Source organism: Haplochromis burtoni, unplaced genomic scaffold (assembly GCF_018398535.1).
Source record: "Haplochromis burtoni strain Fernald_Lab_line unplaced genomic scaffold, NCSU_Asbu1 Contig_525, whole genome shotgun sequence".
In the NCBI taxonomy this organism is placed as follows: Eukaryota; Metazoa; Chordata; class Actinopteri; order Cichliformes; family Cichlidae; genus Haplochromis; species Haplochromis burtoni.
Genome location: NW_024582886.1, coordinates 110,625 through 130,942, shown reverse-complemented (window position 1 = coordinate 130,942; position 20,318 = coordinate 110,625). Strand labels below are relative to the sequence as shown.

The 20,318-nt window shown below is 40.1% G+C and overlaps 2 protein-coding genes across 8 annotated transcripts in view; both read left to right on the top strand.

Annotated features, from left to right (window-relative positions):
- The window catches only part of ltbp1 (latent transforming growth factor beta binding protein 1), a 132,374-nt gene extending 118,233 nt beyond the window's left edge, over positions 1–14,141 (top strand). For all 7 annotated transcript variants that reach the window (XM_042214165.1, XM_042214164.1, XM_042214167.1 and 4 more), the window contains 9 exons: positions 257–385; positions 4,569–4,706; positions 5,543–5,704; positions 6,152–6,241; positions 6,569–6,697; positions 9,045–9,218; positions 9,814–9,966; positions 10,252–10,401; positions 10,491–14,141. In XM_042214165.1, coding sequence (XP_042070099.1) covers positions 257–385; positions 4,569–4,706; positions 5,543–5,704; positions 6,152–6,241; positions 6,569–6,697; positions 9,045–9,218; positions 9,814–9,966; positions 10,252–10,401; positions 10,491–10,663 — 1,298 coding nt within the window. In that variant the 3' untranslated portion in view covers positions 10,664–14,141. The remainder of the gene's footprint in view (positions 1–256; positions 386–4,568; positions 4,707–5,542; positions 5,705–6,151; positions 6,242–6,568; positions 6,698–9,044; positions 9,219–9,813; positions 9,967–10,251; positions 10,402–10,490) is intronic.
- A 3,711-nt stretch (positions 14,142–17,852) lies between these two features.
- Positions 17,853–20,318, top strand: part of rasgrp3 (RAS guanyl releasing protein 3 (calcium and DAG-regulated)) — a gene marked incomplete in the record, with an annotated part of 32,027 nt that continues 29,561 nt past the window's right edge. The window contains 1 exon segment of the mRNA XM_005948285.3: positions 17,853–18,296.

The following is a 20,318-nucleotide window of genomic DNA, read 5'->3' as shown; positions in this document are numbered from 1 at the left end:
GTGTGTGTGTGTGTGTGTGTGTGTGTGTGTGTGTGTGTGTGTGTGTGTGTGTGTGTGTGTGTGTGTCAGAGTGCAAACATTGTAGAAATATTTGATTTTCATAAAACTACAATGGAGTTGTTCTGCAATGAGATGATTGCCTCTACAGTAAGATGTCAGAAAGTAAAGATAATATTTTATGGAGTGATGTAGAGTCAAGGCTGGAGAAAGTCACGAAAAAGAAATAAAAAAATGATGTTGTTTATTTGGTTTTCAGATATTGATGAGTGTGGACTCAATGAGACAATATGTGGCCCCCACGGCTTCTGTGAGAACAGACTGGGTTCTTACCAATGCCTCTGTGACCAGGGCTACCAGGAGTCATGGGATGGCGAAGGCTGTGTGGGTAAGTGTGTGAGCTTTGGTGTATATCAATCAATCGATAAGGCTTTTAGAGCTGATACTGATTGCAAGTTGTATATTAATAACGTGCTATGATGGGAAGCTGCCATCCAAAACTGTGCAACTGATTTAGATATCTTAATATGTCATAATGACTATGTCAAATACAAAGGATCACGAAAATACAAAGGAGACACTGAACAGAAAAAAACCTTCAAGAACACAAATTTGACTGACAAATTTACTACAAGAGCACCTCAACAGATTTTTGAAAGAAGTGACCAAAATGTAATGGGGCCTTGATTTGCCCATGCGCCACATTTCTACCAAGATTTTGCATAAATGTTTTTGCTTGTTTTTGCACTGAAAACTTGCCCTTATTGGCCTTAGTTGTGTTTCACAATGAGAAATACATGAGTGTTGATGGGTGCTGGTTGTTTCTCAGGACTAACTGGGCCCATGCAACTCCAAACTCGTTACTGTTAAAGGTGACTTCCACTATCATGACCCTGGCAGAAAGATTCACATACAGATACATAAAAACCCCAATGCACAGCAAACATAAAATACAGTAGCAGAACTACCAAAGTACAGTATGTGCTTTATACACACTTAAACACACTTCTCGTCTGTTCTTTGGCACTACTGCTCGGTCCCACCCTAGTTCAGTCCGGCCAGCTGCCTCCTCTTTCCTGCCAAACCATCACTGTGCTGTGGCTAGCAAAGATCGACTCACACACACACAAACACACACACACACACAAACACACACACACACACACACAATACCACACACACACACACACCAAACACACACACACACTCCTTAAAAACCAACAGTGATGGTTTACCGCTAACCATTCAGAATGTGTGTCTCCTCTCTGGCTTCCTTCTCCTCTTCTCTTCTTATGTTAAATTCAGTTAGTTCAATTCATAGTTATTTATTCAGGGTCAAATCACAACAACAGTCACCTTCTTTAATTTTCATATACAACCTTCGATCACTTTTATTCTGGAAACTTTACAGAAGTAATATTACTAGTATGCCATCTTTCCTAAGAGCTTAATATCTCTGTAATATTTCTGTTAAACCCTGAGCAACTCATCAAGCAACTTGAGTGAAGAGTGAATATTAAAAGAAAGTTTATGTGTTTATTTCTGACTTATGAATTTGGCAGTTAGTTTACATTTTTTCAAAAGGGGCTTCCCCTTAACCACGACTATACTGTACCTTCCAAGTGGAAGGAAGCTTTAAATAAAGGTTACTTTGTTTCCTTGGAGATCAGAATATGCAAGCACAAGAGCTTGATACTTGTCTTGAATGAATAGACTATTTGCTCCTCTGGTTGCTGTGTGTTAGGATGTAGTGTAGGCCATCTCCTAAGTGGGAGATTGGTGGATCCATCCCAGGCTACATGCCGACGTTTCCTTGGACAAAATACTAAATCCCAAGATCCTCTGTGATGCTTTCATCGGGGTGTGAAAGCACTTGCCTGTAGAGAAGAAAGTGCTTGTGTGAATATGGGTGAAGTTGAATAAAGAGCTATAAGAGAACCAGTCAAGTTACCATTAGACTGGACTTCAGCTACTGAAATCCTCAAAGTCGTCCTGAGAACACCCGTCAGGTGTATCAGCATATATGAAGCCAAAGAAGAACAACACTGACACAATCGACAACATAAAGAGGTCCATCTCTAACAGAAAAGTATGTTGGAATTGGTGGATCTACTGATACAGATTGCTGAGAAGGATAAGTAAATTTACCTCCTAGAAAAGAGAACAGAGGACTTGGAAAAACGACACTAGGATGAATGAAATCATTATTGCAGGGTTGGAAGTTAAACCCTGCTTGTTGAAAATGGAGGGAACCCAGTGAGTCGAGGTGACAGGATTCCTTTAGTATATAAACAACATCAGGCTTTATCACCACAGAAAAAAAGTGTGACATTTGTAACCCCCCCAAAAAAGAAACTGTCCTCCTAAAACAAGAAAATAAATGAATTAGAAAGAAAATAAACTGTGTATTTGAATGACACAGTTTATTTTCAGCGAAATGCAGACACTGCCAGGAATTCACCGTTTTTGAAGAATTACAGTTTTTTCTGATGGCTTAAGCTCATTTTTTGTAACTATTGACTATTTTTGCAAAACTCTACACAGAAATAAGAAAACCCTTCACCAAATCAGCAAAACATTGTAGTTTTCTTACAAAAGCTAATAACCCTTGCTTAACTCTCCAAACCTTCATAAAAATGGTGTTTTCGTATCAAACAGTTAACACAAGCTATCACATTAATAAGCACATAATGCACCAACTACACACTGATGGTATGAATAGAAAACACGTCTGCCTTTGCTTTCTCTGTGCACAAAGTAGGCTATGTCAGTTTGAGGTCATACTTTTGTCATAGGTCTGTAAACATGGAGGGATCCAAACTTCAAGTACTGGTGTTTATTCACACACATCAAAACAAACACAAGTGTTTATTTCCAAGTCAAAACAAAATAGTAATTTCACTGAGGAAAAAAAAGAAATCAGTCGACATCGTGTCGTCTCTCTGGGTCCGGCCACAAAATTTTGTCTACATCACATGCAATGTCCTCTAGTCCAAGGCACCGGGGAAATTATCTTGTGGAATGGCGCATCCAGGCCTGACATGATGCCTGGTCAATATCCCCACATGCCTCCTCCATTGCCTGTAAAAGGGCTATGTGTTGATGGGGATGACGGTCATAGACCTTCCAGCGCCAGGCAGAGAAGAACTCAATTGGATTCAAGAATGGAGAGTATGGGTGGAGGTTGAGTACAGTGAAGAGTGGGTGATCTGTAAACCGGTTGCGGACCAAAGCAGCCCTATGGAAACTAACATTGTCCCATATGATAACGTATCTGGTCTGCTCTGGTCTCTGAACATTAGTGAGCATGTCCTGTAAGGTGTCCAGGAATGTAATGTGTGTATTGTTATATGGGCCAATGGTTGCATGATGGTGAGCAACACTATTTTGACTTATAGCTGCACACATAGTTGTGTTACCACCACGTTGTCCTTGGACATGATTATGGCACGGTGTCCAATAATGTTCCTGCCACGTCTCCTTGTCTTAGTGAGGTGAAAACCAGCCTCATCCACAAAAAACTGCTCATGACCCGTCTGCCTCGAGCTCCATCGCTCTCTAGACAAGACAAAACAAATTCAGCATAGCAGGCACATGCACAGCAGTACAGTATGCACTTCCAGATTCAGTACCAGTGATACTATAGCTTACCTGCACATGGTCCACTATTGTAGCTCTGATGTCATCAGCAATTCTATTTCTTACTCTTCTTACCCTTCATCTCCTCCTCTTGCTCCTCCTTGTCCTCTTTCTCTAACTTCACCTCCTTGTCCTTGTCGTCCTCTTCGTCCTACTTCTTCACCTCCACGTCCTCTTCCTCGGCTTCCTCGGCCTCCTCTACTTCTCACTCTTCTCACTCTTCCTGCTCACTCCATTGTACTCCACACGGACAGCTTACGGACAGTTTCCACATGTGGCAGTGAGCCAGACAGTTGGCAAAACAGTGTAAATAATAGTGTCTAAATGTGTCTATACTCTATTTGTGAGTATAGATATTTTTAAAATAGATGTAAAATGACAGAAGATGAATCAGCCTGTATTTAAAAATCACTAAAGCTAGCAGGATCACAGCTCACTGTGCAACTTCAACAGATAACACATTAATGATATACACCAGGGGTGGGCAACTCCAGGCCTCAAGGGCCGGTGTCCTGCAGGTTTCAGATGTGTCCTTGATCCAACACAGCTGATTTAAATGGCTAAACGACCTCCTCAACATGTCTTGAAGTTCTGCAGAGGCCTGGTGATGAACTAATCATTTGATTCAGGTGTGGTGACCTAGGGTGAGATCTAAACCCTGCAGGACACCGATCCTTGAGGCCTGGAGTTCCCCACCCTGATATAGGAAGAATGGGTAGTATCATATAAGTCTCTTCCAATTCCTACTCCTTTTCAAACATAAAATTTGAGTCACTTATATACAATCGATGAACATATTTCGTATTTAGGTTTTTTTTTTCTGTTTTGTGTTTATCAGCTACGGGTTGTACTTAGCTTAACTATCAAAGCAAATGAACTTCATTCAAATATGAACAAATCTTCTATTAATACATTCTTTGACTTTTCCACAGATGTGGATGAGTGTGCGCTGCTGGGCAATGTCTGTGGAGAGGCGCAGTGCGTAAACAGGGATGGTAAATTCCAGTGCGAGTGTCCTAGTGGCCAAGAATACAACGGCATGATCGCCAAGTGCGAGCCGATTCCCACAGGTGACTTCAGATTGACAAATAAGTTGAAGATAGACCAATGCACAGCTGGTTTCATTACACTGCCATTGACACTGTCCCATGAAAATAACAGTGGGTTCCTTTTGACACATGAAAGAACGACAAGGCTCCATAACTACGTCCATACATTACTGTACAAGTGTAGAATTTATTTTCATATAAACAACTGTGTTTTTTCTGGCATCTTATTGAATAATCTGATCATTTTGTCAAACCAAAGTAAGTAAAGCAATCCTTAAAATGTATTAATCCCCAAGACCTGCTCCAGTTGTGATATCATGGAGGCGATTAGTTGCATTTAACTTCATTCCTAGAAACATAAATGTTGCAGGAGCTGATACTGTTCTTCTTACAGTTATTTGTCTGCATTCAGCAGTCTGTATTGTGCTGTTTATGGGACTTTTAAACACTGATAAAGAAGAACAACCTCCTCTCCTTAAATAGCTCCTGCACTGGTGACGGTACAGGCAGGAAATCTTTATACTTTATATATTTCTCCATCTTAGTACCAAATCTTGAAATGGAGAAATTGTACTGATTTGTAGTTGCTTTCTTATTTCTTAGATTGCCCAGTTTATATACAGTATATAAGCCAAAAGAGTTTTCTCGCCTCCAGGTTTTCTGTCGCGTTGTGCAGTCCACTGCACATGCTCATGAGCTTTTTGGGAGGCTTTTTTCATTGCAACACTACAAGTACATATATAATAATAATGCTCATTTTATTTATATTGTAGCTTTAAGAATGAAGTTTGCAAAGTGCTTTGACAGAAAAGTAAAAGAATAGTAGGGCTGACTGAACTCCTTCATTTGTCTTTCAGCACCTTTGGTGGAGCGGAAGGAGTGCTACTACCGTCTGAATGACGAGAACCTGTGTGAGAGTGTACTGACCAGCCATGTTACACTGCAGGAGTGCTGCTGCACGCTGGGAGCTGGCTGGGGTGATAACTGTGAGGTGCATCCCTGTCCTGTCAATGGCACAGGTAAGCTCAAGGAGGATAATGAAATATGCATAGTGTTCTCACCAGAGGCACCTACACAGTGTTCTGAGAGGGTTTAAAAATCCCAGCATACCACATTTGAACAAAAAGGTTGCTTTTCATTATCCAAAGCAAGGTGACTAGGATGAAAAACACCTCCTCCTCACCTTTTTTCACATTATGTCTCCCTATAGCTCCTCTCAGTATATTATCTCCTTGTGGTCCTGAGGTAAATGGAAAGCTTTATAGAGTGCTTTTTAGTCTTACTGACCAATTAAAGTGCTGTGTACTACAACCCACTTTGAAAAAATTCAATTCAATTTTCAGTGCAAAAAAGTTGCACCGAAACTGTTTTCTTGACATGAAAACCACAACACAACACATACTGGGTTTATATCTTACCCAGTGTGCATACAGGGTTGTTGCAAACATGTGTCTGTCCTCTTACAGACCAGTTTAACCAGATGTGTCCATCTGGAAGAGGTTTTATTCCCAATGGAGACTTCCTGTATGGAGTACCCACTTCTGATGTCTACAGGGGTAAGAAAAGTCTACAGCCATTCATGTCATGCATATAAACCTAACACAGATTATTTTTACTCAGTCATAGGAAACGTTTTATAGTATGCTGAGCAAAGATTTTTAAATCAACTGAATGGATTTTTTTGTCTTGTTCACACAGCTTTGAAACAGTGTGTAGTTATGCTGCAGAAAGATGCATTTCTCTTAGCAGAGGCCAAATCAGGCTTTAGTTTAGCTGTAAAACATGTTAATATAGTATTTTATGGCACTCACTGTACAGATAGTACTGTGTAGTGGCTAAGGCCTGTATTAAGGAAACTGTATTAATACTGTGTGTGTTTTCAGATGGAGATGAATGTTCACTGTTTGGTCAGGAGGTGTGTAAAGGAGGCTTCTGCATGAATACTGAGGGTAGCTACGAGTGTTACTGCAAGACCGGACAGGACTACGACCCCATCAAACTGGAGTGCAGAGGTGAGGAAAAACAGACAGATGTGCACACAGAGAAAGGAGCCAAGTGTTATCATTGCTCAGATAATACGGTATTTACTGACACAACTAACAGTATCAGTTTACAGAGAGTAAATCACAGGCAGTGTGTGTCCATGGTCACATTTCATCCTGGGATGGTGTGATTACATGTCCCCTGTTTTATACTCTGCTTGATTTAGCTGAAGGGCTCAGAAAGTCCTGACAGAGTGACGCAGTTTCATGCACCCTGACTTACTAAATACACCTTCTCCACCAACACGGTTGAGAAGCACTGAAGGGTTAGGGTTGTAGAAATGTTTCATTGTATGATGAAAGGTCAAAAGAACCTGGAATCAATTTGCAGCATTTAGCATTTGTTCCACGTCGTGGCATAAAATCCTCTAAGTTGTGGTGTTTTTCTCTGCCGGTCTTTACTGTAGACATCGATGAGTGTCTGGATGAGTCGCTGTGTGTTGATGGGAAGTGTTTGAACACAGATGGCTCATACATGCGTTTGTGTATAAGCCCCACGGTTCCCCATTGGGAACTGCTGCATCTTCCATCCTGAGGTGGCTGGAAAGTTTTCTGTTAGCCATTTCAAGACCACATAATTACATAAAAAAAAAAAAGTCACGTTTTTTCAAATCTAAATGTCGCCATTCTTCTTCATGTGGTCATCTATGAAACCTAACCGCCAAAACTAACTTTTAGCTACTGATGTAAAATCATTTCAGATTATGAACTGAAGAGTTTATCGCACTGCATTTAATTGTTCACTTCTTTAAAGCATTTTTTGAATGACAGTGTCATGAAATAGAAAGCACACAGTTTTGGGAATGCATCAGTTTTGTGTTGAATACTTTTTTGTAGCAGTGAAAGCATGGCTTCACTGGGTTTTGTTGTTGACCTGCCTCTTTTGATTCAGGAGCCAGCTTTTGATCGTTTATTAAAGTCCTATTGTGACCCCTGCTGGCACTGACATAAAACTGCAGATTACTCCCTGTATTCAAGAATGAAAAATCATGACTCAGAATCCTGTTTGTCTTCCCATATTTTTTTTTCAAAACAATATATAAATTTTTAATATGACATTATTTAAACTGTAAAATGTTTTTCTATCTAACGGTGTTAATGTTATGTTATGTATTTACTTTGAACTTTTTCCTAGGATGCACTCTTACCGGTATTATACTGTATGTTATTAACTCAAGTTGCTTAATGTTGGGAAAACAAACAACTACATGAGGGATCGTTGTCCAGCTTCATATCCATATGGTAGACATATGACTGACTTGTCTCTCTGAGTGAGAACAACATATTTTCCTACTGCCACATTTCGGCTTAACCTCCTGTAGCCACGGCACATATTTCACAATAGAAAAATCACACGGCACACCACCAAAAAAAAATATCACAAAAAGCACATTGATTACTTTTCTCCACGCATCAGGTATAGTGGAATTGGCTTGGTTTGTCCCCAGTATACCTTTTTTGCTCCTTCTAACCACTACTCATGCTCGGGCCTTCATCTGGGTGGGAATTTCTCCCGGACCCGGGTCAGACTGACCACTTTTTCTTTCAAAAATGTCTCTATTGTTATTACACTGTGCTGTCTAATTCATAGCATGACTATTATGTAATTTCTTCTTCATCTTCTTCTGTGTTATTGGCTGTTGGCGACCCATTTATTTAGAGCAGGGAGTTGTACTGCCCTCTAGTGGAAGAGAATGTAATTGTTCTGCCCGTTACTCACGCTGATTGCTTAGAGTACCAATCAGGTGGAACCAGATAAGCTTCCACGGCACACCTGATCATTTCTCACGACACGCCTGCGGCACAGCGCTTGGGAAACACTGCTGTACATCATTCTACACAATATATTCCTTAATGTTCACGTGGACTTACAACTAGAAGTAAAAACAAAACAGCTGTTTCTCTTTTTTAAATGAGCTCTATAACCGTAAATAATACTGTATATAAAAAACAGAATTCAATATGAATATTCCCTGGGTTAATGTCTTAAAGTGTCTGTAAAGGAGCTTTGCAAACACTTTCTGGGTGTCGACATGCAGTTATGTGTACTGATAGACTTTACATGAAGTCTGTAGATATTACCTGAAGATTGATAAAGCAAAGTGTGTGATGTTTTGCGTATACCTACTCCTCATCAGATCCATTTAATCTCTTGATTTTTACTTTTATACATTTTTTCAGCACTTCTTCTCCCCCACTTTGTGGGTGGCGTGTGTTTTCCATTTTAAATTCCATGTGCTGCAAGACTTTCATCCTTATGTTAGAAAGTAAACCAAGCTTATCAAAGTTTATATGGTAACAATGTGTGTGTTTGCAGACCAACGTGAAACGGAGGAGATAGACTATGGGGACATCTGCTGGCAAGAGGTCAGAAATATGATGTGCATCAATCCACTTGGTCCTAACCAGAAGACCACGTACACTGAGTGCTGCTGTCTGCACGGATATGCCTGGGGCATGCAATGTGCCCTGTGTCCTTCCAGAGACACAGGTACACCCACACACACGTTGCATTTATAAATCAGATGATATGTCAGTGATGTCAGTTTACCTGATTCATATGTACACATAATGTATGTAACGGAAACTGCAGGTGCAGATTCCTGACCTACATAGAAGTATAAGCTTTAAGTCTACATATATTCCAACTACATTAGTGGATCTACAGAAGTCGGAAACTCAAAATAAAAGTGCTGTTTCTCTCATACAAGAGATGGTAGATTTAGCTCCAAGAAACCAGATTATTTCCAGACCTTGTGTTGAGGAATTCTGATGTTGTAACTCAAGAAGTGGTTCTGTCAAATGTACCGAGTGTTTAGAAAGAACTGCGTTGTTTGTTGCTTACTTTTCCCATCATATTAGACTTTTGTAGAGTTCCAGGTAAAGGAGGAGCTGTAATATGGGAGTAAAGCTTACATTTAAGACTTAAAGGGAACTACAAGGCTTTAAGAACAGGGATTTGTTTCCAGGCAAAAAAAAGGTCTTAAATAGTGTCTGTAGGGATTATTGCATCATTGAACAGCTCCAGGTCCTGGCATTTCTTACTCAGTGATTTGTCGTTTTTCTCACTCTCTCTCTCGTCTCAGAGGACTACGCCTCCATGTGTAACCTTCCTCTGAGTGGTGGGCGGCGGCCGTACGGTCGTGACGCTCTTGTTGCAGGTCCAGTTCATGAATATGCTGTGACACCAGACTATTCTCTATCACTTGAAGCACGTCCCCACTACGATATTGAAGAGTGTGAGTATTTCTGCAGTTTTGATGTTAACAGAAGTACAGAATAGTGCTACAAGAAAGGATTGTTTTATCAATATTCACTTTCATGACATCTTCACAAATAAGTTCTTCCATTTGCAATTGAAAAGCCCAGAAGTTCACTTTTATTATACTTCAAAAAAATGTAATTGTGAGCCCAGTGCTTTCATCCATATAGTGTATGAGCTGTGCCATAGAGGGCAGCTGCTTTCATCCAGGCATGGTGTCTTCTCTGATATTAAGTGAAACACTGTGTGTTACGTGGCTCAGACCCATACAGAGCTTTTGAGGGTTTGCGAGCAGAGGAGTGCGGAATACTGAACGGCTGCGAGAACGGTCGGTGTGTCCGGGTTCAGGAGGGTTACACGTGTGACTGCTTTGATGGATATACGCTGGACCTGTCCCGCATGACCTGCGTTGGTAGGAGAGCAAACACGCATACAGCCTAAACTGTAACACAAAGAAAACATTTTGATCCAACCTTCTTTTTCTGTCACATCTGTCCACAGATGTTAACGAGTGTTTAGAACTAAACAACCGGATGTCACTGTGTAAAAACGCCAGGTGCATCAATAATGTGGGCTCCTACCAGTGTGTGTGTCTTCCAGGCTTTAAGGCCTCTGACAAACCCAACTACTGCGTGGAGGCGGAAAAACACCAGACATCCACACACACACAGTGAGCGTGGACTGACCAGGAGGCGACAAGAGACACCAAAACCACATGCATAATCTTGTATTACTATACTTGTGAGGACGTCCTCACACCACTTTCACTCATTCTCAAAATGTCGACAGCAATCTTAATTTGAACTGCTGGCCTTGGTTGTAGCATACAGCAACAATCCCAAAGTAACTAAAGTTAGAATAAGAAAGTTGGTTAGTGTACCTTTATTTCTTTTATACATTTCTGGAGGCATAATTCTTTTAAGGGCACTATAGTTAAAAGTGCAGTAATTTTTTTTGTGGCAGCGTGTGGAACCTGTCACTCTTCCTCGTGGAAAGTGAAAAGCCAGAGGCAGCAAAATCAATAGCACAGAGCAGACATCACTCAAAACAAATAAGACACTGGTCAAGCCAGAGACGGCATGGAAAGAGCAGCTGGCCTGGAAGTGGGTTGCAAAGCAGCTTACACATGCATAGCAACTGTGAGTGGGGTAAAAAGCAGAAATGGCAAAGCCCGAGTGTGATTAGCAAACTGGATGAGTAGATGGGTGTCAGCTAAGCCATCAGCTGAGCTGCCAAAATGATGGTCATATGCTTTGTACCAGCATCTATTTTCACTCCTGCTTTACAGCCTTATGGTTCACTTCCTCTCACATTTCATTTTGTTGGGCTTTCTTCATTTAGTGCTGTTTGTTTTTGTGTGTTTTTGTTAAATAAAGCCCTCCTATACATTGTAAGTGGTATAAATGCAGGGCCTATTATTATCCATTGTTTTTAATGAATATTTACCAACACCAGCATAAATATTGAATTTGAGTTTTAGTTTTGAACAGATGTATCTTTTAAAGAAAGCCTACGGGGAAATGTTTTTTACACATCATCTAAAGCATCATTGTGGGTGGGTTTCTTTTAGCTCGTTTCCAGATGTATAAAACGATAGATATGGACAAACACAAACTGCTATTTACAAAGGACGTTATGTGCTGTAAAAACACCTAAACAACCATTACACACAGATCATTTTTACTGGAGAAAGAAAGTCTGATAGTGGCAAATTGTGCTTCTTTTCTGCTGCTCTGTATTAAATAACTGAAAACTTGATGTGCAAAAACTCATTGTTGCACGGAAACAGAGAGTTGTACAAAATCACTTTTGCTGTTCCAACTGGTCCAAACTTCCAGTGGTTTTCCAAAAACATAAATGTAACAGTTGTGTAACAGTGCCAGTTTGCTAACTGGATTAGCACTGTTGAAAATGTCATTGTGTTTGACTAATCAGCAACACTGAGTTTGGAAAAGCTCCAGAAGATCTAAACATTCAGTGTGACTGGCACATGTGCCAGGGGTTGGACTGTCTTTCACACGCATTCATTTACAGCGCACCAGTAGATTTACTAATGAAGAGGTAAAGTAAATGGAATTTGAGGAAGGTTACAGGCAATTAATTGCATTGCTGTTTAACACTTAAGCATGTGTCTGTGATTTGTTGATGTGGTAGTTGCCAGTTCATCTGGGATACAAGTGAGTTATCAGAGTAAGTGTTTAGTGCCCTGAGATGTAGCAAAGCTTCGACCTGTAGCTCTTCAGCCCAAATGTTCAGAGACGGTCCTCGGATGTTTCTGGTAAAGGTGTTATTTGGGGTTTTTTCTAAACAGTGAACACAGAAGCCTTTACATGTTTCACTTTCAAATGTTTTGCCTCTTTTTCCCCATATCATGTGTCATATAACATGCTAAAATGTCTGTCCACATAAAGCTATAAATACAACTCAGAGCTGAAGTGTATAAGAGCAAGTCAAAACTGATATGTTGATCAGGTATCACAGGATGGATTTTGTGATTGTTGCAGGAATTGTCTGAGAGTCAGATCCCTTCCTTTGACTTGAATAAATTGCTGCAGCCTCGTATAATATGCAGATAAAAAAAACTGTTTGCACATTAAGACATGTGGCACACTAACTTCATTAATGTACTGATCCGCCTCCAAAACTCGACGCAGTTTCCATCAGCTTCTCGCAGAAGAACATCGAGATCCTCTTTTAGCTGCCTTTCATTTGGACTGAATGGCCATTCTCTTTCCAGGGAGCGATAAATTTGTGACACCTGCACTTCTTTTGTTATCAGTTCACTAAAAATTGACTACCAATTTAGTGCTTAGTAAAGCTGGCCTCTGGTGTGGAGATGCTAATACTCCAAACTGTGTGGTCAACCCAAAGAAGAATTCACTGAAATCAGCAGGAACATGATGCACAGAAAATTCATTCCTGTACCAAATTTTACAACAAATGATCTCGTAGCTTTGGTATTTCCCAAAGCTGGACCAAAGTTGGTTGCCTGAGCGAACAGTGTGGCTCCTTTCCTCGGCTCCTGCTGCTAGCATGTCTAATACATGCATCAAGTAACCCTGGGATTTTTTTAACCGCCATATTTATTGTGCTGTGTCACTGATCTGTCACTGCTTTGTGTTTGATTGATTTTTTTGAAAAAGCCATCTGTTATTTCTCTATCCAGCTCAACATCTGATGCCAACAATTGATAAAGCCCATACTTGCAACCTTAAACAAAATGCACGTCAGCCAGTGTGTCTTCTGCCAAAACGCTTTCTGATTTCAGAGAGGATGCTTGGTCCTTAAAAGTATAGAAATACAAGTACTCACACACTCGTCATTAATCAAAGCCCATATATTCTGCACTGTATATGACACACACTAAATGAAACAAACAGTAATTTACTTGAGATGAAGATTCAGCCTAATGTACAACATGGTGCCTACGTGGAGGGGAGAAACTACATAACTGTATAAAATCTATGTCTTGTCTGGTGCTTAATTCTGTGTTTAAGTGGGGTTTTGTGTATATCATAGCAGACCATTTTGCTCATTTATCGTACTGACAAACCCTATGGACTCGTGCTGGGGGATCAAGTTGTATTTTGTACCCAATCAAACTGATTGTGGATATTTAATTCTGTGAAGAAGCCAGCTGTCCAATCCTTTGCTTCCTCCATTGCCATGCCTTTATCTGTTGAAAAAACGAGCTACACCACAGCATCACCAGATATGTAATATGCACTTGTTGTTTTAAAGAAAGTAGCTAATGTCTTTGAAATAAGCTTTTGTAAAGGTGTTCAGATGCAGTTAGAGAACTACTGGTTGTCTGAAACATAGCCAAAGCCACCTTCCATGTCTCTTACAAATATGTTGTTTCTTACAAGCAGGTTGTTGTGTTACCTGGTAGTACTTCCCTCAGTGTCTTGAAGGGACTGAATTCACATGTGTTTTGTTTCCTACTTCTCTTAACTGTATTTCACTGCAAAGTCTTGCCAGGTTGCAAAGCTGCTATGAGGCAGTGATCGGAGAGAAGAACCTTGTGTACATTTAAACAAAAGACAGCTGATGTATTTGTAATATGTACATGAATAAATAGCTTTTTCTATGAATTCATAATACAATGTACATTAAACCCCTTGATAATAAACCACAAATTGTGATATTTAACACCAGCTGCTTGTCTGTTTTTACTAGTTGAATTTTTTTTAGATGATTTTATATCTATGTTCAGTTCAACATGTATTATTTACACACACACACACACACACACACACACATATATTTATATATGTATAAATATATATAAATAGATTTCTGTTCATGTGGACGTGGCATTTTCAGTGGGAGAAGTGACTTCTTCGGTCTCAGCTGACTGCAGGTTTCCCCAATCTAGCCCACTAAATGAACAATGGGCTGTGAGGTCAGTTCCTCGATTATTAATATGCAAATTGTCATGACCACTGATCAAAGATCATTGATCAAAGACCAGAGGGGTTAAATCAAACTTACCTTAGAGCTCAAGTAATTCTGTAAAAATGACTGTATAGACTTCTGACACCTCTACACTAACAAAATAATCAGATAGCTAGAAAAACAAACTTCCATCAGGCTCATATTAGGCGTGGGTTATTGCATCAGAGTGATGTGGGTGTTTCCTAGCGTTGCCAACACCGTCATCCTAGTGAAAGTGTGCACTGGTTGACTGATGCATCTGTCAGTAAAAGTAGTCACACCTTGTGCTTTAGCGCTTCTCTGGTTGCTGCCCTTTTGGGTACTGCACCTGGAAGTGATGAACTCACCTGCTGGTAGTTATCTGATCCCAGTCTCCTACTTAAGAGGAAGAACAACTTGTTTGGTCCTTCAGTGGGCTGGTTTCAGTCATTATGCAAATGTACGGTTTATAAGACCGGGGAAACCTGCAGTCAGCTGAGACTGAAGAAGTCACTTGAATGAGTGACGAAACGTTTCTCCCACTGAAACGCTACGTCCAGATGAACAGAATCAACTTTTGGAGGTTTACCTACCCTTATGATTGAGCATGCATCAAGATGTTTGGTCAGTTGATACCTGGTTGATGATGTGGAAACTTTGTGGAGCTGGTTCCCATCTCTGCATGACTGCTCTGTTGCTGCTCCAAGACTTTTTTGTCCTGTGCTGGGACCTGAAAGTGGAAACTGACTTGAACAGAAAGAGATTCCTGTGCATGTGTCTGCGATGGAGCCCTGGACCTCACTACTTAGAAATTGTTTAGCATTAAACCTTGCATCTAAATCTATTTCTTTCAGTGTATTGTTAAACACCATCTTGCTCAAGTTGTTCAACTTTTGAATGAGAAACATGTCGAATGCTGTTATGGACCGTGTAAGTTGGGCATAGCATCACTGATGAAACTCAGTAATGAAACTAAAGGAACACTGCAACAGATGATTAGCGATTAGCCAACTAGTCACAGTACCATCCTTATACATCTTAGTAGGTACTGCTAAGCAAATGAAAAAGACTGATAAAATCATACAGAAAACAATTACTTTAATCATTTATTGCTGCCACTGGTGGTTCTGTATTCTGCCTATAAGGGAGTTAAAGCCAGAATGAGACACTTTATAGAAAATAAAAACGGATGAATCAGCTACAAAAGAATCTGTTCACTTTGCTTATAGATAAAGTCTGCTCCTCCCCTCTGCAAATATCAGTGAGTAGTCTTGGTACAGATAGAGACAGAGTTGTCTTGCACACCACCCTTTGTTTTCAGTAAATTCTGAATCTATTTCTGGACTGAGTGTGTGAAAAAAAGCCAGGATGGGAGGGGAATCTTTGGGTAGCAAGATAACCTGCAGCAGTTTGAGTTTTCTGCATATTGCTGGTTATCCTGATGAGTACAACAATAGGATCATGATTTCTGTAGCAGATGTAAGCTGGCAGTGTTCACAGTAAGGTAGGTGCATATTTTAAGACATGTGAGTATAATTGTTTATTACTCTAAACCACGAATATACAGCTTGCAGTTAGTTTAGGAAGTAGTCTTATTGCAGGTTATTGTTTTGCTCTGGGATAATGTGGCATATTTGAAACATGTTCTTTAATTCCTACACAGTACTTCCCACCAATCAGGGGTCATACTGTGCTCTGCAAGGTTTGAGCTTGAATGACCAAAGCACCTGACAGGTCGTGGTTGCTTTAACAGATGATTTAAAGAAACATCTGGACTCCATTTGGATTATTTCACTTATTTGTAGTTTGTGATGGAACTTAGTGACTTCACATTAGACCTCCATCTAGCACATTAAAAGCTGTCCTTTTGATTTCAAAAAGACATTTAATTGAATATTCCGTTACTTCACCTGATACAGAAACCAGCAGCTTGGAAATAGCTATTTAGCTTAGAAATATTGAAGATATGATGTAGTGTAGACTTTTACATTTCTTTTAATTGCTTTAAAACCTTTTAAAAAAAATAAACTCTTCAAGAGTTTTTATAACCTCTAGTCTTAAAAGTAATTAGACTATTGATCAATTAACTGATAAGCAGTTTCATGGCAGGCGAGTCTGTTCATTCAGTGTTAGACAACAAATTAAGCAAAAGCTCCAAGTGTTGAAATTTGGTAATTGTTTACTGGAGCACCATCTTAAATGGAAGTGGGTTGGCATTTATCTAGCACTTATTGAGTCTTTACTGACCACTCACAGTAGACTACAAGCCAAATTTAACTATCCAGTCATACAATATTTCATTCTATACACACTGCAAGCATTTCATCTACCTCTCATCCAGCAAAAGAAAAGTCCAAAGTTAGGGTTCAAGCAAGAACCTTGCTGCAAGGCGACAGTGGTAACCTTTTGCATTCCCATTACAAGAGATAACAAATCAGATAAATCAGAAAGATACCGAACGTTCTGCTGTATTCTTAAGAAGAAGGAATGCACTGGTTAGCTCACCAACTGAACTGGAGGCAGTAAAGTTTGTCAGGGTGTAACTGGTTGTCCTCCATCACTGGTGCTTTTAGAGGTATAAATGAGACAAAACCAAATGCAGTAAGCCAGAGTGCAGATATCTATATGCTGTGGCCGCACACACATCAATAAAAACACAAACTGCTTGGTTGCAGGTTGTCACATAGTGTAGAAAAAACTGAGCAACCTTACTTACATTTGAGAAAGATGTAAGGGAGACAGGCCAGGAGAGGAAGAAGAGAGGTTATATTTAAAGGTTAGGACCGCAGGAAGACCCTGAAATAATATGTATGTGCATTTGTTGTGAAGCACATCAACTCTAAATGCTTTACGCCCTATGTGGAGCATAGACTGCATATACATATTAGACAGATGTGATGACATTTAGATAAATGTAGCAGGACTGACTGTATCAGTGCATTACACAAACAGAGATACATGCTAATAAGGCAAACAAGTGTGTTAAAAATTGTCCTCCTCCTCGTCCTTGCAGCCCAAAGAAGACAAAGGGGAAAAAAAATAGAATGTAAGAAGACTTAACCATCCCCCACAGTAGTTATCGCACAGTCTTTAATTGAAATTGTGTGTCAGAGACAATAAAAGTTGGAGTTCAGTTCTTTTTGTCCAGCCAGGCAGCAGGATGTGCAGTCATTGCTTTTGTTTAGGGAGACATTTTTAGAAGCCCAGAGAGACAAAACAATGTGTACAACGTCATTAGAGTGGAATATGGGATAGGGTGACCCACTCACTGAGGCACACAGCGACAATGCAGGATCACACATGTGCGTACTGCACCCGTGCTGCAGAACGTCACTCTCAGAAACATAAAAAAGAAAGAAAATAACTCATCCAACTTGCAACTGCGGATTTCACCAGACACAGTTGGTGAAATGCACTGAACAAAGTTATCACGACTGACGGGCAAACATCAATGTGCGCAAAAGCATATTGTGATAGATTTCCTGCTCTGCTCTTTACCCCCTCTTTACCGTGTGTGGTCCCTATATTTAGCCCGACCAACCAACGCAGGCAGGAAAGCTAAGTTGGGAAAGAATTGAAGGAAGTCTAGTGGCCATTTAGACAAACAAAAACAGACTGAGATCAGTGCTGGTTGAATACACAACTGTATGCAGCTGAGACGAAGGGCTTTACAAAGATAGAGAAGCAAGCTGAAGAAAGGGCTGGACGATACTTTAACGGAGCTCTGACAGCTGGAGCGCTGCTCTGGTTTTAGCAGCAACCTTTTCAGTCCAGGTGGATTTTAATATTAATGCTCATTTGAACAGACTAAAAGGTGTATCTGTTCACGGACATGTTTAAAAGGCAGATCCATGAGATGTTCTGGTAGACCCTGGCAGAGTCTCAGATGAGGTAAGAAGTTTGTGTGTTGAAACCTGCAGCTAAACTAAAAATTGACTTGAGCTACAAAATTATCAAGAGTTGAAATGTGAACTCTATTGTGCTTTAATTACATATTATGGCATTTTCCTGGCTGGACTGATGGATACTGATAACATAGCTGGGTCTTTAGTCTTCAGCTCGTTGTATATCCACATAATATGACAGTCATTTCTGAAACTTACACGGGACTATGACTGACTAACATATGACAAAAGCAACCAGTCACTTCGAAACCTCCTCTATGTGCTCCAGCTGCTTATGTCCATAAACGCATGCATCACCTCATCAGAATAATTTTTTCATTGGCTGTCACGGCCACCACACAGATTTGACTGATGGTAATCTGACTCTGTCCCTGGAAGATTTAATGCAGTTGCATTTATTCATAGGGTTACTGGGCTGGCTGCAGCTTTTCAGTACAGTTAGTGTCAGGTTTAATGAGTAACCTCTACTGAGTGCTGCAGGGAACTCACTCCTTTCTGTGAACTGTCCCTGCCTTGTATTGTTACTTATAGTCAAACAGACTCTGCGCTTATAAACTTACATCGCATTTAAATGGCAAAACCTGGAAATGAGTAACTCATCAGTCTGTGAGCCACAGGCTTTTAAGGCTACTGTGTGATATTCTTTACTTATCCCTCTGAGGTCTAAGTCATCCTCAGCTCTATCCCTGTGCTAGCAGGATATGTAAGTTTTCTTCTTTTAAAAATTGTTTTCCAAAAACAAAAAAAAAAGAAGAGTCACAGCACAGAAACAGCACTAGTGATAGTTAATAATGATCTTATGGCCTGTCCTATTACACTGCAGTGCAGCATTCAGTACTGCTGATTACATAATTGTACAGCGTCCAAAATAAACCACTGGAATGAAAGGAGATAAGTCATACTCATCTTACTCAATCAGATTTGGGGAGTGTTTCTCACACACCAATGTTAAGCCCTTTTCACACGTTTAGAGATCATCAGTGATGTAGAGACTACAGAAAGTCGATGACACCACGACTTCAAGTAAAAACAGGGAAAATAACACAGTTGGGATACTTAGGATACTGCTGATTGACATTTGACTGGGAAGTAAAGACAACCAGAGGCTGGAATGTCAACTACCAACCAACCGATAAGGTGACACGGCACAAGGGAACCACTTTCTATATGAATGTGACCTTAGTGATGGAGCTCCACAGTAGGACTGATAATTTAAGCATTGCACATTAAACAGTATTTGCAAACACAGCTATGCAGGTTGAGCTATGAAACCAGATGACACAAATCGATTAAACTATAAAAAAAACAAAACCCAAAACACCTTTTTTAGATTGCTTTGGAAAACTGTCATCCTGCTCTTCACTTTTTTTTTTCTTTTTTTTTACATTTTTATTAAAATGTCAACATAATATGGTATATTTAGTAAAAGCAAGTGACCTCTGATGAAGAGGCCATAATTGCATATGAGCCTGCACAGCTTGAACCTGTGAGAGTGCAGAATAGATTAAATTGCTTTATAACAGATGGAGACTGGAAATGTCTGTTGAGATGCTAAAATGAATTATATGACAAAATAATTCATTTTCCAGTGCACTGCAATCCAGTGCACATATAACTTGTTAGATCAACACTGCACTGAAATCCGGTGATTGCAATCTTCCAGTGCAATCACTGTGCGTGTGTGTTTAAGGTCACATGGCCGACTGCTGCTCCTCCAGGCTGCTGTGTTTACTAAGAGGAGGAGGAGGTCATAGCGTAGTAAGTGCTACCATGGGAGTCTCTGTGCTTGACAGTCAGTAGGAGCCTGCAGTTATCTCAGTAACAGAAGCTGATCTTTAGCCTGGATGGTTGCTCATATTCAGCTCTTTGAAGGTAAGATCTGGGAGATTTTATTCCCCCTTTCCTATAAATTCTGTTGTAGCAAGAACAAAATGTAACTGCGTGTAGTTTAACTCATGAAAGAATGGGGGGGAAAAAAGTCAGTTAAATGCATGAAGTAGCTCTGGCT